The sequence below is a fragment of the Rhopalosiphum maidis genome, chromosome 3 (assembly GCF_003676215.2).
Source record: "Rhopalosiphum maidis isolate BTI-1 chromosome 3, ASM367621v3, whole genome shotgun sequence".
Classification (NCBI taxonomy): domain Eukaryota; kingdom Metazoa; phylum Arthropoda; class Insecta; order Hemiptera; family Aphididae; genus Rhopalosiphum; species Rhopalosiphum maidis.
In genome coordinates this window covers 4,578,286-4,602,626 of record NC_040879.1, presented here as the reverse complement: position 1 = coordinate 4,602,626, position 24,341 = coordinate 4,578,286, and the positions used below count along the sequence as shown (strand labels likewise).

At 30.3% G+C, this 24,341-nt stretch overlaps 5 protein-coding genes and 1 pseudogene across 5 annotated transcripts; 3 read left to right on the top strand and 3 right to left on the bottom strand.

The window, feature by feature from the left end:
- The first annotated feature begins 348 nt into the window (after positions 1 to 348).
- Positions 349 to 1,596, top strand: LOC113560057. The gene has a single exon (XM_026965838.1). It carries the CDS (start codon positions 349 to 351, stop codon positions 1,594 to 1,596), a length of 1,248 nt encoding a protein of 415 aa, XP_026821639.1.
- Positions 1,597 to 2,180: 584 nt separating this feature from the next.
- Positions 2,181 to 2,909, bottom strand: LOC113559950. Its single transcript, XM_026965746.1, has one exon. The coding sequence runs from the start codon at positions 2,907 to 2,909 to the stop codon at positions 2,181 to 2,183; it is 729 nt and encodes a 242-aa protein (XP_026821547.1).
- A 1,478-nt stretch (positions 2,910 to 4,387) lies between these two features.
- LOC113560056 (52 kDa repressor of the inhibitor of the protein kinase-like) lies at positions 4,388 to 5,179 on the top strand. Its single transcript, XM_026965837.1, has one exon. The coding sequence runs from the start codon at positions 4,388 to 4,390 to the stop codon at positions 5,177 to 5,179; it is 792 nt and encodes a 263-aa protein (XP_026821638.1).
- A 5,776-nt stretch (positions 5,180 to 10,955) lies between these two features.
- On the bottom strand, positions 10,956 to 11,233 carry LOC114253662 (annotated as a pseudogene).
- A 2,185-nt stretch (positions 11,234 to 13,418) lies between these two features.
- Positions 13,419 to 15,897, bottom strand: LOC113559849. The gene is made up of 2 exons (XM_026965624.1): positions 15,568 to 15,897; positions 13,419 to 13,535 (listed from the first exon to the last, which is right to left on the bottom strand). Exons 1-2 carry the CDS (start codon positions 15,895 to 15,897, stop codon positions 13,419 to 13,421), a joined length of 447 nt encoding a protein of 148 aa, XP_026821425.1.
- A 3,565-nt stretch (positions 15,898 to 19,462) lies between these two features.
- On the top strand, positions 19,463 to 24,325 carry LOC113560055. Its single transcript, XM_026965836.1, has 4 exons — positions 19,463 to 19,477; positions 20,682 to 21,177; positions 21,280 to 24,262; positions 24,316 to 24,325. The coding sequence occupies exons 1-4, from the start codon at positions 19,463 to 19,465 to the stop codon at positions 24,323 to 24,325; spliced, it is 3,504 nt and encodes a 1,167-aa protein (XP_026821637.1).
- The last annotated feature ends 16 nt before the right edge of the window (positions 24,326 to 24,341 follow it).

Here is a 24,341-nt window from a genome sequence, read left to right as displayed (position 1 = left end):
TACCCGAATGTACCTGCAGGTTATAAAATAATAGAGGTACCAACACATTTGGTATTTTACCCTTTTAATACTACATCTGTAACACATGCAAGTATAATTTTGAAAAATCAAGACAACGAGTTGATCGATCTACGAGGTGAGCCAGTATCGATACGATTATTGATTCAAGACTCGTGATGGGTCTGCAATTTTATAATATAAATACGTCTGCTTACGTAAAACCTGTCAGTCGTGTTAAAAACATTAACAAGATAACAACTCATAAGAAGAAAAAATATTCTATACGTAAACAGGTCGGACTAACAGCAGAAAATTTAGCTTTTCTACGCTCGCTAAACGCTATTTAATATGGACGATATGTATTTAGATGTCACGGCGGGATACACCGACGATTGTAAAATAACTCAAATCGACTATCATTCTTTTCTGCCATACTCAACATCAGCTCTTTCTAATAACGATGAGGTGCGTATTGCGTTACATAACACAGAGTCTTATACTTTACCATGCGAGAGTTATATCTACATCGAGGGAACAATAACCAAACCCGCAGAAATAACCGATGAAATTAGATTTGTAAACAACGGACTGTCATTTCTTTTCTCCGAAATGAAATATGAAATAAACGGTACTCAGATTCAAAAACTCGTCAATCCAGGTATATCGACTACATTAAAAGGATATTGTTCGTATAATAAAACAAATATTATATCGCATCATAACGCTGCCTGGGATAGTGATATTAAAAATGCTAATAAAGATTTTATCGACAATGGTAATTTTAACGGGTGTATTAATCTTAAAGATTTGTTTGGTTTTTGTGAAGATTATAAACGTATTTTAATAAACTGCAACCAGCAACTTATATTGAATAGAGCATCACTCGATATAAATGCAATCAAACAGTATAAAAATAATGAAGTTGTTGCAGACGCACCGAAACTAAAAGACGTTAAAATAAACATAACGAAAATATTATGGAGAATGCCTATAGTGAAAGTGAGTGATAGAGAAAAAATACGACTGTTGAAAGTAATTAATAATCAGAAACCGCTTACATGTGCGTTTCGATCGTGGGAACTGTGTGAATATCCATTTTTACCTCAAAACACTTCGCATTCATGGAAAGTAAAGACATCCAACAAATTAGAAAAACCTAGATATGTCATAATCGGTTTTCAAACCGATAGGAAAAATAGTTCGAGTAAAGCAATGTCATATTTCGATCATTGTAAAATTAAAAACTTGAAGGTCTATTTAAACTCTGAAGTATTCCCCTATGAAGATTTTCAAAGCGACTTCACTAAGAATAAGATTTCTACATTATACCGAGCGTATGCCGAGTTCCAAAAATCTTACTACGGACATAACGAAGTGACACCTCTATTGAACAGATCAGATTTCAAAAATCTGTCCCCGATTGCAGTTGTTGACATGAGCCGACAAAACGATAACGTGAAAATGTCAACTGTGGACCTCAGAATCGAACTCGAAGCCGACGAAGCGTTTCCAGCTTCAACTTCAGCATATTGTTTAATATTACACGACCAAATTATAACTTATAATCCATTTAATGGAGAAATAAGAACCTTGTAAATACTTATTGTAAACCTTAATATTAATAAATGAAAATACTTTTTTTATATATCACGCTTGTTTTTATTTCACATAAATTATTTAATTATTTAACCTTATTAAAATAGACGTGGCTTAACATTGCGTACTGATGTCGGATGTTCGGCGAATGTTGGATGAGACCGTTTGCGAAATGGCGCTGCATGTTCAATGTGAGTTGCTTGAGACGATGGTGAAAGTGAGCTAGATCGAATGTGTGATAGTGCGGGGTGTTGTGTGTAAGTTGATGGTGAATAAAATAGATTGAAAAAATCAGGTCCGTCGTTTACGTCGACCGATTGTTGATTGGAAATATCGTCTGGTATTTGTGGGTTGTCAATATGATCCGGTGTCTGTGGGTCGTCAATATGATCTAATGGCTGGAAAAAGTAAATAAAATTAATATTGTTTTTATTTTTAAAAATAAGATTATATAAATTACATTTAACTGTCTAAGTGAAGCATATGTAAGTGGTTCGTCGCGTATGCTGAATATGTTGGTGACCGGTGAATACCTTGGCGACGTCGGTGAATTCATCTCAACATTCTGAAATAAAAAAATTTTATTAAATATTTTTTCTACATGTAATATTATATTTATGAATTACCTTATTTAGCACAGATTCTGCTAGTTGTTTAGTTGAGCACATTTGTATTTGAGCTGATAGGTTTGGAAAAGATTTTATATCTCGATCGTCTTGTACGTTTTTAATGAATGTCGTCATCTCATCCAAATTTTTAGCTGACGACTCCATCTGTGTACATTTTTCGCGTAGATATGTCACAAACTCCTCGGACTGGTAATGAATTAATGGTACGGTGTATACTTCTTTTCGTATAATACTTTCTATAATGCTCCGCTCCAGATATTGTAGTCGAATAAGGTCCTCCCGGTTCAATAACACTCTGCATCCGATTTGAGTTTTATCTTCAATCACCAACACATTTTCACCGGTATATACCATGGATGATAGTTTCATTATTTCATCTTCGAAAAATATAACGCGATTATATTTCTGCGGTGTATCCAGTATAAAGGACAGTATATGTCCCATACAAGAAAATATTTTTTTTAAAAAGTCTGTAGTAATCTGAACGTATCGCGAAGAAGTTAATATATTTACAACGACCTGGTAGTTTTCATCTGATAGAATACCAACTTGTATAAATTTTCGGGCCGCAAAGTCGAGTGTGTAGCTTGTGGATTCAATGAGGTCGGCTGGTGACGATGGCGGCACATAAGTAAAGGCCTTCTTCTTGTATAACGCTGCGTTTTCTTCAATTGAACCAGCCATGTTTTAAAATAATAAACACTTGAAAATTTAAAAGATTGAATAATTATCAGCACTTATAGAAACGCGGAAATTAAACACTTAGAAAATTTTTAAATACTGTTGAGTAAGGACTGTGAAAACACGGAGAGAACGAAATGCAGTTCAGAAAGGTATGGGTGTCTGAAACAAACTGACTCTGACTTGACGGACAACTGAACAAGTGTCCAGAAATCTCGGCATTTTCGGTGGGGTAGCATATCGGTTATAAATGTGTTATTCTCTAATAGGTATCGTTAAGTATACCTAGCTAATGTCGAATGTGTCTCAGTAATAATAATGGTTTGTGTGAATATTAGTATTTAATTTAATAATATCGGTTATAAATGTGTTATTCTCTAATAGGTATCGTTAAGTATACCTAGCTAATGTCGAATGTGTCTCAGTAATGTTTGAATCGGTAGTGGTGGGGTGGTGAGTAAGACTCATGAGGTGGGGAGGGGTAAAATATACGTCACACACGTACGCGATCGGGCGGCGGGCTCAATGGATCAATAATGATCAAGGATCAAGGGATCAATAATGATCAATAATGATCAAGGGATCAAGGGATCATGCTTCTGAACTGTCTATTATATACTACTCCTATTCTAAATGATATTTTAAATGATGAAAATCAAAAAATTAAGTATTTAAGTTGGTCTATTCAGAACGAGTTGTTAGACATTTTGTCTACAGAGTTACGTCATTTAATTTGTAATAAAATAAGATCTAGTAGTTTCTTTTCTGTTATATTAGACTCAACTCAAGATGTAACCAAACAAGACCAAGTTAGTCTTGTAATTCGTTATACTACATTAGATTTTGAAAAGAAACAAATACAAATTAAAGAGTCATTTCTTGGTTTTTATTTACTATCCCATCATGGTGCAGCAAATTATGTAGAACTTTTAAAAAATACATTAATGAGATTAGATTTAAATATTATGAAATGTCGTGGTCAAGGATATGACGGAGCGGCAGTGATGAGTGGTTCAATAACAGGCGTTCAAAAACAAATTTGTGATATTGTACCTAACGCTACATTTGTTCATTGCTGTTCCCATAATATAAATTTAGTTTTATGTGATGCTGCTAAAAGTACTAGAAAAATACAATCATTTTTTGATACTGTGCAAGACATCTACAATTTTTTTAGCTCAAGTTCGCCAAGATGGGCTCAGCTAGCCTTTGGTGAAGAGTACGGGATAAAAATAAATAAAATAACTTTAAAAAAAGTGTGTCCTACTCGATGGGAAGCAAGACATAATGCTTTATTTTCATTAAAACACAGGTTTGTTGATGTTTTGAAAGCTCTTTCTAATATCCAGCTTTCAAGTTCCAAAAAAGATGAAATAAATATGGCTACAACTTTAAAAAAAAAAATGGAAAGTGCTGAATTTATAATTATTCTATGTATATGGGAACCCATTTTAAAATCTTTACAAGTGGTATCAAAGAGTATGCAATCAGTTAATTTCAGCTTGCAAAAAGCATCAACACAATTAGAAAGTGCTATTTCAATTATAGAAAAGTTGCGGGATCAATATGACCAAATAGTAGAAGATTCAAGGGAATTATGTATGAAGTGGAATATACCCTTCAAGTTAAGTGAAACTCGTCAAAGATATGCTAAAAAGTATTTTGATGAAGTAGACAGTGATCGGCGGCTTACTACAACTGATGATAATTTTAGAGTTACTATATTTTACCCAGTTGTAAATACAACACTATTACAATTAAGAGTTAGATTTAAAGGAATGAAAACTGTGTGTAATGATTTTATTATATTAATGCCTGAAATATTAACATCAATGGTTGACGAATTGATTGTTAAGTCATCATATGACTTTATTAACAAATATAAAGAAGATATCAGTTCTGACTTCACTCGTCAACTTATAATAATTAAAGGCTATTTATCTTCCAAATTTCAAACCAACTATTTAAAAAGTATGACAATTCATGATTTAGCTGATACTATTGTTAAGGAAGAGCTAACATCAATATTTCCTGATGTATTTATCGGTACTATAATTTTTTTGACTATACCAGTGACATCTGCTTCAGCTGAGAGATCCTTTTCAAAGCTTAAACTTATCAAAAATTACTTACGAAACTCCATCAGTCAAGAGAGACTTTCAAGTATAGCTTTGCTTAATATTGAAAGACAACAAACAAATGATATTAACATAGAAAATATAATTGACAATTTTGCCAACAAAAAGGCAAGAAAAAAGAATTTTTTAAAGTGAGTAATGTATTTTTTTTTTCAATTTTTTAATTGGCTGTTAATGCTTATGTATAGTGTGTTCAATTAAATTGTTACTTGATAATTATTTATATTTAAAATTAATAAAAAAAGGTTACAAATTATTACATTTATTTATTTGTAAATACATACCTGTATGTGTTTTCCTTATGTTAACCTTATTTTTGTTTATATTTGTATGAGTAAAAATTCAAAATTCCAAAGTATGTTTTCAAATTTGGAAAAATTAATTTTCAAGACAGGGGGGGGGCATTAATTTTATTTGCACACGGGCCCAATTGGTGTAGTTGCGGCACTGACAAACACAATATAATAATAACAATATCATGCATAGTAATTAACATAAGTATATACAATATTAATGAGGTTTATAATAAAAATAAGTAAATAATCAAAAATAAAAATTATAATGAGGGTCATGCATATAAAATAGAAAAATAATATATTATTATATAATAATAATAATATTTTAATGAGGATCATGCTAATCAAAAGATAATAATAATAATAACACGCGGCCTTATCGCGCACGGCGCAAACAGTCATAAACAATAAAAATAAAAATTCCTTCGAAATTATTTGTGTTATATTTATTGGGTCAAATTAATCTTTTAACCAAAGGTATTATTTCTTATCGTTTCAATAACATTTTATCGAAATACGATAAAATAAGAAATACGTTCTCAAAGTACTTACCATTTACATTAAAAATATTACAGTATAACATACTTTGGATAACAAATTATTTTTAATAAAATCATTTCATTGGGACACTGATATTATTATGATATTTACTACAGCTGAAAATTGTTTACTTTTAAAAAACGCATCATTTTGGATAATGGATGGTACATTTAAATCCTGTCCTACATTGTTTAATCAATTATTTGTTATACACGGGTCAGTTGAAAGAGGAAATAACAAAACTGTTGTCCCATTAGTTTATGCATTGATGACTTCCAAAGATGAAAATTTATACATCCAATTATTTACAAATATTAATAACTTTGCATTTGAAAACGGAATAAATTTTAAAGAAAATTCGAATTTGGAAATAATTACCGATTTTGAGTTAGCGTTAATAAATTCCATTAATGAAGAATTCAATTTTGCAATACATTCAGCTTTTTTTTTATTTTAAACAATCTATTTATAGAAAAATCCAAAACGTTGATCTCAGCAATAAATATCAAAATGATGATAAATTCAATCTACTGGTTCGAAAAATACCAGCATTGGTATTTCTTCCTGTACATGTGGTAAAGGACGTTTGGAATAATCTAAAATTGGAATTTAGCAATAACGAAAATAAACAGCTACTTGTATCATATTTCGAGGAAAATTATATAATTGGTAAAATGAAAATTTGGTATCGAAATAATAGAACATCAAAAAGACATAAACCTATATTCCCTCCTGAAATGTGGTCTGTCTCTTCAAGAACATTAACCAGAATTCCTAGAACATCAAACTCTGCGGAAGTTTGGCATAATAAAATTCGTCGGCTTCTTACATCACACTCTGGTATTTATATTAGTTTTAACTACTACCTAATTATAGAAAAGTAATAAAAATTAAAAATCTTGTTTAAGTTTTGTACAAATTTATCCGAGGCATACAGAAGGAGCTAAAATTAAATTAAATTAAATCGTCATCTAAAAAATGATTCTTTATTCATATATAAAAAAAAAATTATAACAAATGACGTTTATGAGAAATTTCTTTTATAACATACAATTTTATAACAATTGATTTTATGACACTTGACTTTCGAACACTCGACCTAGATTCCCCTAAAACATTTAGTTACCAACCTATTAAATCAACAAATTTTAACCCGTCGTTGGTGTTGCTAATATTTTTACACCGTTAGTGTCGTCTTAGCGTTACTATGCACAACTGATGGTACATATTCAATCCTACTAGTACCTAATTTCTAAAAATTAAATAGTATATTTCTAGGTAGGTTTATGATAAAAACATAATTTAAAAATTGTATTGTATTTCTATTCAAATTCTTAACTAAATTATTAATTTATAATAATATATTTTATTTGTAGTATAAAAAATAAACTCACAATCATGGTATGAAGTTTGATTGATAGACAGAAAATAAAAAATCTGAGCAAATAATATGTAAATAAGTACCAGTATTATATGATATGGGGAATAAATTTGTTCTAAGATCATATTTTATAGAAAAAATTCAAAAAATAACTTCAAAATGCAATCAATTTCAATGACAAATAATTTATGTACATCCATAATTTCAATATTTTTCATTTTTTTACTGACTTGTTGCACTTCATTTAGTAAAGAATCTAATACAGAAAAATCACCAGTGAAATATGTAAAAAAAGCATAAAAAAAAGAAAAACATTTGAAAATGATTGGAAAAAAAACGTTTGTAAAATTTTAACAAAAAAAGGACTTGAACACATAAATGGTAAAGGAGCATTGATAAATGCAAAAACACCTAAATTATTAAATCTTTGCAATAATTGTTCTTTTAAATGCCTGAAAAATTTCTCTAAAGAAAGCATATGTTTGCTAAACTCGACATACTATAACTTAGATTGTAAGGATAAATTATCTTTTTTGTTGAATTTTACGGAGCGTTGTGAAGTGGAATCTAAAAGTAAAAAAAGATTACACAGTTTCAGATACTATTTTAGTGTTCAAAACGTTAGTAAGATAAGGGTATGTCAACTATTCTTTTTATCGACTTTAAGTATTAGCAAAAAAAAAGTATATAATTGTCATTAATTAAAAATCCAGTTTCTCTAACATCACCTGATGAAAAACTTTAAATAGAATCCCTATAAATGTTAGAGAAAAAGCATCTCAACATATCTCTTCATTTCCAACTATAGTTTCACACTATTGCCGTTCCGACACTAAAAGATTGTGCCTAGAATCAGATTTAAATGTTTCAAAAATGTACAAAATATATGTGAACTTGTGTTAATTAGAATCTACCCAAGCAGTAGGTATACATGTGTATAGGGACATTTTCAATAATGATTCAACAGCGGCTCTGTGTCCAGCGACGCTCGTGTGCGCGTGCGAGTGATAACGATAAAGACAGTTACTAAGAATGTTTTACAGATGTCCGCGCTCAGCAATTTTGTCTTATTCAGCACGATGGTCGTATACACTATACGAATTGGATTTTCTGGCGTTTCCTTGACGTTCTGAATTTTGACTTATTTCGAATTTGAAGTCTTCTTGATACCTTATAGTTTTGAAATTAACTAGCAGTTGTGCCTCGTGAAATGACGTAGTAGCAAGATACGGTTTAACGGATCCCACCGTTGCCACCAAAAATGTTATGAACGCGTTCGTGTGTCCAGATACAATTAAAAAGAAATGCCAATTTGCTAGTATAATTAAGTATAAAGACTTTTAGAATAAGTTTAACAAATATTCTGTAATGCTCTGTACAATATAATAAGGCTCTGTATAGTTGACACTTACTGGTCGTGTGTCCTCGCATACGAGCTGGTAGTCCGGTCAAAAGAGTTTATTCAGCATAAATCTTAGGCCAGTCGTATGCGGAAGGGAGTCCCACTCGCCTTTAGGCACACACACATCAGTTTACAATATTTCCTCAATATTTGTAATATTGTACTCATTTACAATAATAGAAGAAAACTGGGAATCACAAGAGGCAGCAAACGATTACATTTAGGACTACTAATGAATAAAGATATAAACAGAAAAAAGAAAAGAAAAAGCAATTTAGGTGAACATGTTCAAAAAAATGTTCCAAATGCTAAATCGCATAGAACAGGTCATTAATCATATACTCGTTCATACAATTTTTAATAAAATATTGTATCTTTATAAGGTATCTGAATCTATTACATTAATTTTTTATTATTATTAGTTTTTTTTTAATTATTATTAATCTGATTTTATTTTACGAAAATTTTAATAAATAACAAGTTATAATTGCACTTTTTGATATTTAACATTATATATTGACTTTATGGCAACCATGGATTTGGCACCACTGGAAACACCGAAAATTAAGATGTATACGATTAATTTTTCATTTATTAGTTATTGCTTTTGTTGTATAATATTATGATAGATAAAAATAGGTATTAAAATATTTTTTATACAATTAGTTTATACAAAATTAATGATTTTACATGATTACATTTTAATTTGTAATATTACACTAATACCATATTTTTTTTGTTTTCCTTTTATCATACTTTTATAATTCTTACCATTTTACTATTTATAGTAACTGCATTGTTCATTTCTAAAATTGGAAAAAATTGAAATTAGGAAACAACTTTTATTGTTTGTGAGATTAAAAAGTCTAATCTGAATTATTGAAACAATGAATGTATCAACGGATCTGCACATTTTTGTCAAATTTGGTAAGTTCAATGATAGTTACATGCCTAGATTTTTCTATTTAAATTAAATTATTTAATAAAGTAAAGTAGATAAAGATAATATACAATTGTTCTTAGTTCACTAGCTAGAAAAAGAATATAGGAAATCTTCCCTATATCACTCACCAAAGTGTTATATCTAACAGACTTAAAAAATGATTTATATTTAATTATATTATTATAATATAACATAAATACAAAATTGAAAACAACATATTTATTTAATATATATATATTATTATCAAAGCTGCAAATATTATTTTAAATTTCATCATTTTAAATTCCCACCAAGTTGAGTATCCACAAATATACAAAGATAGTTATTAATAGTTATAGATAGCATTAATTCATAGCATATGGATTATTGTCTTAAATTATTATTATTAGTATTACTCCATTAGTGAAATGTTTAAAAAACAAAAATATGCACATATTATATACAACACAAATTGAGTAATAACTACTTACAATGTTTCAAAAAATAAGTAAGTCTATAATTGATACAATTATTGCCTCAAACATCAAAACGATACCTATCAGATTATAAACGTTAATAATTTTTTAGAAGATAAAACGGATGAAATTTGTTAATACTTTTGAGTTGCATTACTAGGTATAATCTATAAATTATTATACAAAAAGCTTTAATATTGCTGTGATGTTTCTAAACAGAAACAAAATAAAATAAAACTGTTTATGTTGTAAGTATATTAACTGTAAAAGTAGATACTCAGTCGCTAATTGTGTATAACCTGACCCAGCTTTGTATAAATAGTCAAAAGCATAACTCACCGACAAACATAACTGAAACTATCATTATTAGAGGACTAAGTATTTATACACCAATTTGTGTTTGTAGTAGAACTATGTTCAGTAATCCATTGAGTTATATCTGGTTCAGACAACAAATTACAACGGAATGAATTTTTTTCGTATTCCAAAAGTTTAAACATTATTAATAAAATATCTATTTTAATATAGTTCAACTAGGTTCCTATCACACCAAAATGTTATGTTCAACAGACTTATAATATAACATATTTATTTAATATATTATTTTCAAAGCTACAAATATTATTATCATTAGTATTATTGATAAACGCGAAAGAAATTCGCGCTGCAATTGAAATTAACCAATTAAAAGCGTCAATTAGTTTATAAGTGCCGAGACCTACCTCAGAATGCCAATATGCGGCCGGAAGAAAAGTTATTAGATTCTGAATATCTACAATATTATAAAAGACGGGAAGAATTATCGTTAGTAAATGATCGTTTGATATTAGGTAATCGTGATATGTATATATATTGTACAACATTATACATAATTGTTGATTTGGTTTCCGCCATTCATTTTGCCAACATATCTTCTACGTCTAGGTTCGCACGTTCTATAGACCCCTGACTCTATGTCTTGGTTTTCCATGCACTATTTTAACATCACCCCACATAATATGTAATTCATTTATTACACTATTAACAAACTCTCTCCTATTATCAGAATGTAGAATTGCTAGCGCTCCAAAAGTTGTATAAATTTCCATTAATTTGTATGCTACTTCTTCTGCTCGTTTAGTCTTTAATGGTTTAAGTATAACAAATTTTGTCAAATAATCTTGATAATTCATAATAAATCGGTAATTATTTAAACTCTGCGATTGCATATCAATCAAATCTATTTGTGCACGTGAGTTGTATGCTGAATGCAAAATTGGTTTAGAAATAAGACCTCTTTTGGATTAGATGATTTTTTATGACAGTCGGTACAAAGATTCAAAAAAATCATTATTGTTTCTTTTGTAATATTACAATACTTTAATTTTATCTCAGTCATCATACGGTCGCGGCCACCGTTGCCTATCTATATACGTAGAGTGAAGAATATCGAATAGCTCTTCGTTTTTAACGTAATAATGTACACTGTCATTATCATGGCCCATGGCTTGAATTAAACGCTCTTTATCATTTATTAAAATAACGTCGTACTTACGAATATTTCTATAATCTCTTATGCATTTTGTTTTAATCTTGGATAGTTTTACATCTTCTATGTGATGATCGTATTCCTCATTATTCATGAACGATTTGTTGTCATCTCGTTTATCACCAATAATGAATGAAATTGCTTTATTAAATTCATCTCGCATTTTATTTAAATCCATATTTAACAAATATGTACTACACTAAGAAGTAGGTACACGTAACTAAACGGAACGTGTTTAATGTACTGCAAGTTTGGGACACTTTTAATAAAACACATAAACATTACGATAAATATATGCGATATGCGATATGCGATAGCCGTGACATTTTCCAATCAACCATTTTATCGATATCATTTATTTTCTCACCTGATATTTTTAGATCACACACAATAGTGACAGTCGATACCAAACTTAGCGGGTGACGATTATGGTTTTTAGCATGTCACCCTTGCGAGCTAATTACCATTCTAAACCTAGTTAAGCCAGTCCCACATGACCTGCAATATCATAATCTCCATCATAATCTACATCTTAAGTTAATCCATAAAAATAAGCAAATGCTTTAAGTCCAAAGCCATGGTGATAACATTTCCTAATAAACTACGGAAATTATGACAATTCCTAGCCAATGATATCATTCCCTTCCGCTATTTCCTAAATTGTCAACATTTCCGGTAACATATACACATTTACACACCACGACACCATATAGCTCACTATATAGTATTTGCGCGGCGAACCCAACCAATTCTAGTTGAGCTTTAACACAATATACACACAAATTTACACAAGTCGGTTGGTATGTAGGCATAGCACGAAGTATTTTGGTAACCGAGCGCATGGCCTATTATTGTCCGTTCCTAGCCCATACATTAAGCAATTAAAAATAATGGACATTGTTAGAATATTAATATCCTATATTTTCCGTTTGAAAGCTTATGTACAATTTATTTTAAAATTTAAATTATTTTTAAAACATTTAGTACAACGCACTTTTTCTATTTTTAACAAAATCGAGTTAGGTATTGATTCTAATAGAAATAATGGAAGGAAATCGAATGGCGAGGTTAATTTTTGGCTAACCTCACTTATTCCCTATGAAATAGTCGATCGAAAATCGCGTTTTTTTATATCAATTATTTTTATTTTGTACTTTATTTTATCATAAAATTTGATATTATGTCCTTAATATGTTTTAATTTGGTTTTATTTTATTTTATTTAAGTATTGGTAAGTTACCAACAGGGGATGTTATTTTATTTTATTTTTATATTATTATATTTTATTCTAAAAATTAAAACGCTTGAAAACATTTTCAAAATGTTTTATTGTTCATTATTTTTTGATATTTTGTGACTTCAGTACCTACAAATTATATCAATACATTAATATAATTTGAGTCTTCGGTGATTTTTAACAAAGGAAAAACTAGGTACTTGTGGAAATAGTGCATTTTGATAAAAATATATTTGTTTTATTCTAAAAGGTGCTTATTCCGGTATTTTATTCATAAGGGACTTATTCCTGGAATAGGAAAGTTTTGTTCAAAATCAATTTCTTTAAACTTAAAAATATACTAAAAAAGTTTTAAGGAGAAAACTTTTGATATTAGAAATAAATTAATCATTTTTTTTTTACCTATTTTTCAATATATCACATGTTATTTAAATCATTTGAAAATCAGAAACAAAAGAAAAGCTGTCCTGAAAAAATATAAAAATGGATAAGGTCTGTTTTGAATTGAAACCCCACAATTTTGCTAATCTATGAAATTGATAACTGAAGACAATTACCGAAAACAATTATTTTTTACGGAAGTACTAAATCGTTATTTTATTTTATTCCAATTTCTCCCGGGCAATGGTCCAATAGTCCCTGCTCGAACCTTCTTTATAATTTCAGCTACATCAAAACGTATAGCACCAGGTCTCCAATTTCGATTTATCTGAAATCAATTCGTTTTAAGACATTTTTATTTTTTATAATGCATTTAGTATATTTTAGTATCATAGTAGTGTCATCCCAACAATTAAAACCAATATCTGTATAATTTGATAATTGTTATCGTAACCTATGGAATCACCGAAAGTACACATTTAACCGAGGATGCGTGAACGTGAGAACACAATGACGCGTAGATATCAATTGACCAGTAGTGACAAGATAAGTAGAACGGGGGAAACCGACTATATAAGAGAGCCTTGGATAGGACTCTGACAAATGTGATTTACCAGAGTTAGATCGAGCATCTTCACGTCGGTCGCCAGTCAATGACAGGATTTTTTCATTTGGATAGCTTAATTTTTCAATTGTTAAATATTTAGAAATAATTTCAATTAAAAAATACTGAAATATTTTCGTTAAAAAAAAACAGAAAATATTTTCATCACGACTACTACATCACTACCCGACAGGAATAAATATTTTGTTGAAAATAAATAAAAATAGTGGATAATACGTTGAAAAATACGGTGTTCTGATATCTTATAATAATAATAATACACATAGGTACACCAAAACTTAGGCTACAAATAATAAGCTTAGCATATTGCCGAACGCTCAGATATTCTAAAATAATTTTAACCAAATACTACGTTGGTAACACATTCCAGAATATAACAAGGTAAAGTAGAGTTCAACCGTACTATATTTAAACGAGGATAGGCGTGGTATGTCCTGATACTAGAATACACCAGTCACTTAAATAAAAATTATACTCACTATGTTATGAAAAACATTCCAGATATAATTAAACATGACGCGTACATACAAGATAGTCATTCCAAACTGTCAACGCACCATAACTTAACGTACAGCGACTTTTATATAAAATTCGATTTTGTCACGGGTTTTACGTTGTGTCACATATAGCCGCCTGTATTATTTAATTTAAAACCCGTATACGGTCGGATATTTATATTTAATATCATCGTCGTGCGATCGTATTTATTATCATATTTGTAATATGTAATTAGCGTTAGTTGTTGTCGCGCTAGTCGTAACCGGGAGTGTATCGCCATTTTTTTATTATTTGTCGTGTTCGTCGTTCGGCTTATGGTATTGCTGCCAATTTGATTTATTATCATAGTATGCGTGGATCCAGGCCGTAACCAGAAACAGATCAGACACATCACCACCCATTTTCTGTATTATTATTATTTTGTATTGTTATATGCGTTAGGACTAACGTAGTGAAAAAGTTGCACTCATGTATATACATAAATAATCATTAGTCCATTGTTTAAAATAAATTGTACAATCAACTTTAAGAATATCACTGTTTTTTATGGTATATTTCTATAATAAATAGATTGTAATCACAGTGATTGTTCCCCCCAAAACAGTTGACGATACAACCGTGTTCAGTTGAATCGGCTATGGCAACAAAGATACTACGCAATAGTAAAAAAGAGCACAGCTGCGTTTTACATGGACCTAAAGATTAGGTATGGGGGTATGGCTACGTTGTCTGGGAGTCATAGTATGCTATGATCGTCGCACGTACGTCATATCATAAATGCGTAATAGCGTGAGAAAACGATGACAAATATGTGGTACCTAGGCAAGAAGGATCGTGAGAAGTAAGACAGGGGACACCTACTATTTAAAGGGGTCCTAGGGAGAATTCCGACGGACGTGATTTATAAGAGTTAGTCATGAACACCTTCACGCCAATCTACATCAGAATCTTGTCAATTTGTCATTTGGACTTAGTTTATTTTTTCACTTGTCAGACACACAAATATTTGTCAATAAAAAGCACTGAAATATTGCACGTACGCCTGAATCCGACAATGCATAGTTCGTGTGAATATTACGATGTACATAATGTTGAATGGTGTGACATGTGAAACCGACTATATAAGAGAATTCTGGATAGGATTTTTTCAAACATTGTTTATCACAGTTAGAGCAAACACCTTCATGCCTATTTTATTATATTTAATCTATGTCAGAATTTTGTCACTACAACTTACCTTAACGCCACCGGTTTCTTTAACTGACCATTGCCATCCCATGGATTTGGGTGTTTTTATAGTTGATTTTATGCAATTTTTATGGCTAAAAATCTTGCTGGGATACATTGAAAAGGCAATTTGAATCATTTTATCGTTAGTCGTAAATTTATCAAACGATTTTTCAGGTTTTTTTTTATAACAATAATTGCATTTTTTCTTCGAACGCTGATACATGACCGTCTGTAATGTTGAGAATGCAAAATTAAACTTAGGGGTAGGAATTTTTTTTGGGTAAACTATTTCATTCAAATTTCCTATCCGATTAGAATTAATTACTTTTTTCAACATATTTTTTTCAATTTAAGAAGTATTTTTATGCATTATGATAAAATTATTATCGAATAAAATTATTTATATGAATTTATTGTTGTTAAGAAAAAACAAGTCATGTTAATTTTTGTTTATTTTCATATGTATATTATATGTTATTATACCACATAATATAAATATATTTAATACAATTTTATTAAATATAAAAAAAAAATAATTTATTCAATTAAAGCTCCACTGAAGTTTAAATTATATTGTTAATATTTTATAATATTAAACCAGTTTTTGACTAGAAAATACAATCAAAAACAAAATTATTAAGTTATTACACATCTAATTACCTATTTGTACAATGTAAATATTCCTACATAGCATATCATTATTGAATCAATGTTTAATTAAGATGTATTTCTTATTATTGTAAATTATTTATTGTTGGTTTTAAATGAAATTAGAAGCATAATAACTACTGAATAACTATTGTAGTTGTAAAATAATTAAATTAAACAATTATTAATATTTTTATCATTGCACAAATCTTAATCAACATAAATTAAATCTTTGTACAGTCTTAAATAAATATTTATGTACTTCGGTATATTTACTAGGGTAAGGCGAATATAGGAGATAAAAAAAATATTAATTATAAATTTCATTCTATTAAATATATGTATACATTATAGGTACATTATTTTCAGATGTTCTTCAAACAGCTTCCCAGATGTAACCGAATAAATATATTTTATATAATAAACATTACACATGTATTAATGTATAATGTATATATTTATACATATATATACTTCGATGATAAATATTATAACTAGGGCTAGGAATTTGCAGTATTTGCATTTTTTTGTGATATTCGTAAATAATTGCATTTTTTGTTCTTTTGCGCCAGTTTTTAAGCATTTTTATTTAATTTTTGTTAATTTAACGCATATTCGACATTTTTGGTACATTTACGTAAAAATTACTACAAATATTTATGGTGTTTACGTATCTAATGAAATGTTTTCGTCTTATCGGCAAATATTTCTTAAAATAGATTCTTAGAATTTGTCAAAGTACTGCGCAGGAAGTAGTGGTTACGTTGACTGTCTGGACATCAGTCTATAAATAATTATAATTCAAATATAATATTATGGAACGATATTTGTTGACTTGTTAAGATAAGAATTTCGGTGGTAGGTTCAAATATAATATTGGAGTGTTACCGAAAGGCTCGTATTTTCACTACTCAGTAATCGTTATAAAGTCGTGTTGACAAGTTTATTGCGTATATTAAATTGTTTTATTTTAATCCCGTGTTGTGTTGGAATTTCATTTAAAATGGCTAAACATAAAAAGTCATTGGCTTGCCGTTTACGCACATATGTGTCCGAATTTGGCGATAATATTTTTACCACTGACGGTACAGTACTTTGTTGCACAATTTGCAATATAAAAGTTTCGGCTGAGAAAAAATTTACTGTTAATCAACATGTTGCACGTGATAAACATATTCTGGGTATAGAAAAAAAAAATCAACAAAAAATATCTACAACTCAGACTCTATTAACCACTTCTTCGACAGCATCAACCTTCAATTACGATCTTTGTAAGGCTCTATTATGCTCAAATATACCACTTTTTAAATTATCACAACCGTCTTTTCGATCGTTTTTGGAGAAGTATACAAATAAAATCATACCAGATCAATCAACATTGCGCAAAAAATTCGTTAACGAATGCTACGAAGAAACAATAAATTATATAAGAGCATATGCTTCAGAAAAGAAAATATGGGTGTCTATCGATGAGACGACAGCTGGTCGTTATGTGGCAAACGTAGTAATAGGCACCTTAGAAATCGATAACCCAGGTAAAATATTTCTTTTAAACTCGGAAGTTTTAGATAAAGCTAACTACGCTACAATAAGTCGATTATTTGATAAGTCGCTATTAATTTTATGGGCTGAAGGAATTAGGCGTGAAAATATTTTGTTATTTTTATCTGATGCAGCGCCATATATGGTAAAAGCTGGTAAATCTCTTAAAATATTTAATCCCAAAATGGAACACATTACTTGTTTAGCTCACGCATTGCATCGAGTATGTGAAGAAATTAGATTACAGTTTCCAAAAGTTGATAAGTTGATTTCAAATATGAAAAAAATATTTTTAAAAGCCCCTTCCCGAATACAAATTTTTCGAAATATTGCACCAAATATTCCTTTACCTCCGGAGCCCATACTTACAAGGTGGGGTACATGGATTAACGCGGCGATTTATTATTGTGAACATTTTTCATTAATTAAACGTGTTGTCATGGAGTTGATGAAGATGATGCTATTTCAATAAAAAAAGTCCGTGATTTGATAAAAGATACTATTCTGGAGTGTAATTTAACGTTTATAAAATCAAATTTCAGTGGATTAACTAATGCTATTTTGCGTCTTGAAAAATCAGGTTGTCCTCTGTCTGAGTCAATAAAAATTGTTTTGGACGTACAAAATAAAATAGAAGAAGCGCAAAACAAAATTGGTAAGGCCGTACAACTGAAGATGAAAACAGTTTTAGAAAAAAATATTGGATTTAAATCAATATGTACAATCTCAAAAATTTTGAACGGTGAAGAAGTGTCAAAATTGGAACTGCCAGAAGATTTAAATCTCGATGATATGACTTATTTGAAATTTGCTCCTATAACATCGGTTGACGTCGAGAGATCATTTTCTACTTACAAAACATTATTAGCTGATAATCGCAGATCATTTCTGTTTGAAAACTTAAGAGAGACCTTAATAGTGCAGTGCAACAATAGAGATGCTAGTGAATGGTATGTATCTAATTAAATAATTATTAAATGTTTAAGTTTTTCTAATTAAAAATTGATTTTTGTTTTAGAATTATTCTGTTTAATACAAAAAATATAACTGCAAAATGAAAGAACACATACAAACTACACATTGTGCATAATATATTATTTAAGTATTTATATTAATTTTAAATTTGTATAATAAACAAGTACCTACATACAATTTAATATAATGTTTTTAATTTAATGTTTTATATAGATATTAAATTGTATTTAGGTGTTTTAAGAATTAATTTATTAGAACGTATAAAAATGTGTTCATGGATAAATTATTTTTCGATTCAAAAAATTATTATCAGTTAATCTTTTACATTTAAAAGTCATTTTTATGGTTAAAATGCATTTTTTCGTAGCATTATTAGTAATTTTTTAATGACTATACTACAGATTTTTAATGCATCATTTTCCTAGCCCTAATTATAACCTAATATAAATAAATGTATATATAGCAGGATGAATCATGAATAGTGATGACTGATGAGTAACAGGTACTTTTATGGGATACAAATAGGACTATTATAGGAATTTCCTGTGAAATGTCATCGTGGTATGTTCCAGGGAAGTAGACATTAGCAATACTTGGTATATTACTTTGGTTGTACAATTTTAAGCCAAGGAGCTGATCGGGATGTTCCTGAAATAGGTCTAATGTTCCCGTCTGAATTTCCATGGACCTACTTTTAAATGCCCCTGTGTTATTACTTTATTATGGTATAAACAAACATGGGCGCAACTATGGTAAAATGTATGGGAGTGCTAAAACAGTAAACCCTATAGTACAATATAAAAGCACCCCCCCCATTATTTATAGTAAGGTCAGGTGGGGTAAGTGTAATACCAAATTTACAAGTTCAACTTAAACTGATTATTAAATTTACATTTTAGTATTTATGACCTTAGAGGTAGATGATATCTATTATATAAAATATCAAGAATATAAATCTGTTCTTAAAACTGAGCTACTATCATTACTTAAAAAAAAAAAAAAATTGTAAGTATGCACTTAACTCTAGTAAATGGGGCAAGTGAAAAATAGTCAATTAACTAATGCCGGACATACTTGTTTCAATTTATGGGGCAAGTATAGAAAACTATATTTTGTAAACTACAAAATGGTATTTTTGGGTTTAAAGTATCACGATTCACGATTTTAATTTATTATAACATAATTTTGTTGGATTATTTTTTACCATAAATACTTCATTTATATTTATTAAAATGAATAACTGAATATAACAAATTTATTAAAACTAAATAGTAACTAAATTATTAAATAATTATATATTTTCAATCTTGTAAGTCTTTTAGGAATTTTATAAAATTATATCAAAATAAAAACTTATTGAATTAAAAATTCATATAAACATAATAACAAATTACTTGTACAAAAAAAAAAATAAATTTTATCTATCCGATTTAAATATAATAAAAACAAAAAAACTTAATAAGCACTTATAAATGCCAATAAAAACATATGTAAAATAGTAAGTAGTAGTAATCTATAATATAAAAATGAATCGCAAAATGTGTTGGTAAGCGCAATGTGTTTGGGTGAAGCCGGGTAAACCAGCTAGTTTAATATGAACTTTATGTTATAGCAATAAAGCTCAAATTGACTACGTTTTAGTTACAAATCATTTGTATGGGAAAAAGAAAAGGGCTATTTTTAGGGTTTTTCCAGCAATAATTCTAATTTTTCTCGCCGTTAAAAACCATCCTTGAACTTCAACGAACATTTAAAAAAAAGATTTGGCCAAATTGGTCCAGGCATTGTTGAGTTATGCGCTTACCAACACATTTTGCGATTCATTTTTATATTATAGATTTGATAGATATTAGTTAAAACTAAATATATACTTTTTAAGATCAAATATTATTTAAGTTTGATCACTGACAATCCATTAATTTATACCACACCATAATATTTTTTTTTTATTTACAGATACAAGGGCAAATATATCACAGAGCAGGTTCACTGTTACCAGTGTCAGATAGCGACAACAAATTCCTGCAAATTTATTTTATGGGCAATTCACCACAAGAAATTGATCTGCGTTGTGCACATAACAATTTAATAAAGAGGTCTATTGTAGAACAATTACAAACTTTATTTCATCAACACAATCAATTGATTATATTGTTTAAAACTGCCCTGGATCTGATGCCATCCGATAATCACAAAATTGTAATCAGAGCTGATAAAACACCTGCAGGTCAACATACAAGACGTTTTAATGCACCAACTATTGATGAAGTTGCTATCGTTGTAGTTGGAGAAAACTTGGAATCCCGTGATATTGTTTTACATCGTCGGAATGATCAATTACAACGTATAAAGGAAACACACCGCTCATATGATGCACTGCAATATCCTATTATATTTTGGCAAGGTGAAGATGGCTACGATTTCTCAATAAAAATGATAAATCCCATTACAGGTAACTAAAATATTAGTTTAGCTATGGCGATAATATCTCAGTCATTATATTATGTATTTTAATTTTATATTTGAATGTTATTAAAACAAAATCTATTTACAGGTTCTGAAACCAACAAAAAAGTCAGTTCAATGAACTATTATTCATACCGCCTAATGATTCGGGAAAATGAAGATAATCACATATTGAAATGTCGGCGATTATATCACAAATATGTTGTTGACATGTATGTTAAAATTGAAACGGAGAGATTAACATTCATCAGGTTGAATCAAACCAAACTCCGATCTGAAGAGTATATTCACCTTCGAGATGCGATTAATACTGATGGAAATGCACAGAATGTCGGTCGGATGACTATTCTTCCAGCAACATACATCGGAAGCCCTCGGCATATGCACGAATATGCTCAAGATGCCATGTCGTATGTTCGTCATTATGGTACAGCAGATTTGTTCATCACATTTACATGCAATCCGCAATGGATAGAAATCAAGCAGGAGTTATTCTCTGGGCAATCACCCATTGATCGTCATGATATTACAGCCAGAGTCTTTAGACAAAAGTTGAAATCTTTAATGGATTTCATCGTAAAACATAATGTGTTTGGTGAGACACGGTGCTGGATGTATTCTGTGGAGTGGCAGAAACGAGGATTGCCACATGCACACATTTTGATTTGGTTGGTTGAAAAGATAAGGCCAAATGAAGTTGATGCAGTGATATCAGCTGAAATCCCTAATGTACAAGTAGATCCTGGATTGCATGAGGTAGTTATCAAAAACATGATACATGGTCCCTGTGGAACTCTTAATCAAAATTCACCGTGTATGATGGATGGTAAATGTTCAAAACGATATCCACGGACATTAATATCGGAAACAATTACTGGTAATGACGGTTATCCATTGTATCGTCGCAGATCGACAGCAGACAATGGAAAATCAACAATTGTCAAATTAAATCAACAAGATATTGAAATAGATAATCGTTGGATTGTTCCATATTCACCCATTTTATCAAAGACATTCAAAGCACACATCAACGTTGAATCTTGCCATTCAGTGAAATCTATTAAATACATTTGCAAATATGTAACCAAAGGGAGTGATATGGCTGTGATTGGAATTGGTGCAGAGAATTCCAATGATGAAGTTACCCAATACCAAATGGGCCGCTATGTCAGTAGTAATGAAGCAGTTTGGCGAATATTTTCTTTTCCTATTCATGAGAGACACTCTTCTGTTGTTCACTTAGCTGTGCATTTAGAAAATAGACAAAGAGTGTATTTTACAGCACAGAACGCAGTACAAAGAGCTGCTCAGCCACCATCATTAACCAGTTTTTTTGAGACATGCCAAAACGATGATTTCGGACAAATATTGCTATATTCTGAAATGCCAAAATATTATACCTGGAATCAATCCTCAAGGAGATTTATACGACGGAAACAAGGAAAACCAGTTCCAGGATATACAGATGTATATTCCACCGATGCGATTGGCCGGATTTATTCAGTACATCCAAGCAATGATGAAGGTTTTTATTTACGACTGCTATTAGTCAATGTACGTGGCCCAACATCATTCCAACAGTTACGAACTGTTGATGGTGAATTGTGTGGATCCTACAGAGAAGCCTGTCAACGTTTGCAATTGCTTGAAAATGACGCTCATTGGGATCAAACTCTCAATGATGCTATAATATCATCACACGCTCATCAAATACGAACATTGTTTTTTATAATCATATCTACATGCTTCCCATCAAACCCAATTGATTTGTGGATCAAGTACAAAGATTATATGTGTGATGATATTTTGTATCAAATACGGAATAGAATGGGAAATCCAAATATACAAATCAGTGAAAAAATTTACAATGAAGCATTGATTTCAATTGAGGACATGTGCTTGATAATGTCAAACAAACTATTAATTCAATTAGGCCTGACCGCGCCCAATCGTCCAATGCATGACGCTTTTAACCAAGAGTTGCATCGAGAAAGACTGTATGATCTCAACGCTTTGAAAGAATTAATTCAAACAAATCTTCCACTGTTAAATGAACAACAGAAGTATGTATTTGAAACTCTTATGAAAGTAACAAATGATGAAACTGGAGGGATTTACTTCTTAGATGCACCTGGTGGTACAGGAAAAACTTTTTTGATTTCATTAATATTAGCAACAATTTGCTCACAAAATAAAATTGCACTTGCACTCGCTTCGTCGGGAATCGCAGCAACTTTGCTTGAAGGTGGTCGAACAGCCCATTCAGCACTAAAATTGCCATTAAATATGCAAAGCAATGAAACTCCAACCTGCAACGTTTCGAAGAACTCTGCAATGGCAAAGGTTTTGCAGCAATGTAAATTGATTGTTTGGGATGAATGCACGATGGCACATAAAAAATCTTTGGAGGCTTTAGACAGAACCTTACAAGATCTACGGAGCAATAATAACCGATTTGGTGGTGCAATGATTTTATTAGCAGGAGATTTTCGTCAAACATTGCCAGTGATTCCACGATCAACGCCAGCTGATGAACTCAATGCATGTCTAAAGTCCTCCAGTTTGTGGAAACATGTCAAAGTACTTCATTTAAGCAAGAATATGCGTGTCGAGTTGCAAAATGACCAATCTGGAAACATATTCTCTAAACAACTCATTGACATTGGTAATGGCAAATTTCCTATAGACATGTTGACTGGCTGCATTAACTTTCCTCAAAGTTTTTGTCAGTTAACTCGATCAAAAGATGAACTTATTCAGAAGGTGTTTCCAGATGTTTCTCAAAATTACAGAAACCATGATTGGTTGAGCGAACGAGCTATACTGGCTGCAAAAAACATAGATGTAAATGAATTAAATTTCAAAATTCAAGAACAAATTACAGGCGAATTGAGGATATATAAATCAGTTGATTTGGCTACTAATCAAGATGATGTAGTCAACTATCCACCGGAATTTTTAAACTCGCTGGATTTGCCAGGATTGCCACCTCACAATCTTCAATTAAAGGTTGGATCGGTGGTTATAATGTTGCGAAATATCAACCAACCGCGTCTTTGCAACGGTACACGGTTAGCGATAAAAAAATTACTAAACAATGTGATAGAAGCAACTATACTCAAAGGAAAGTATAAAGGAGAAGATGTTCTC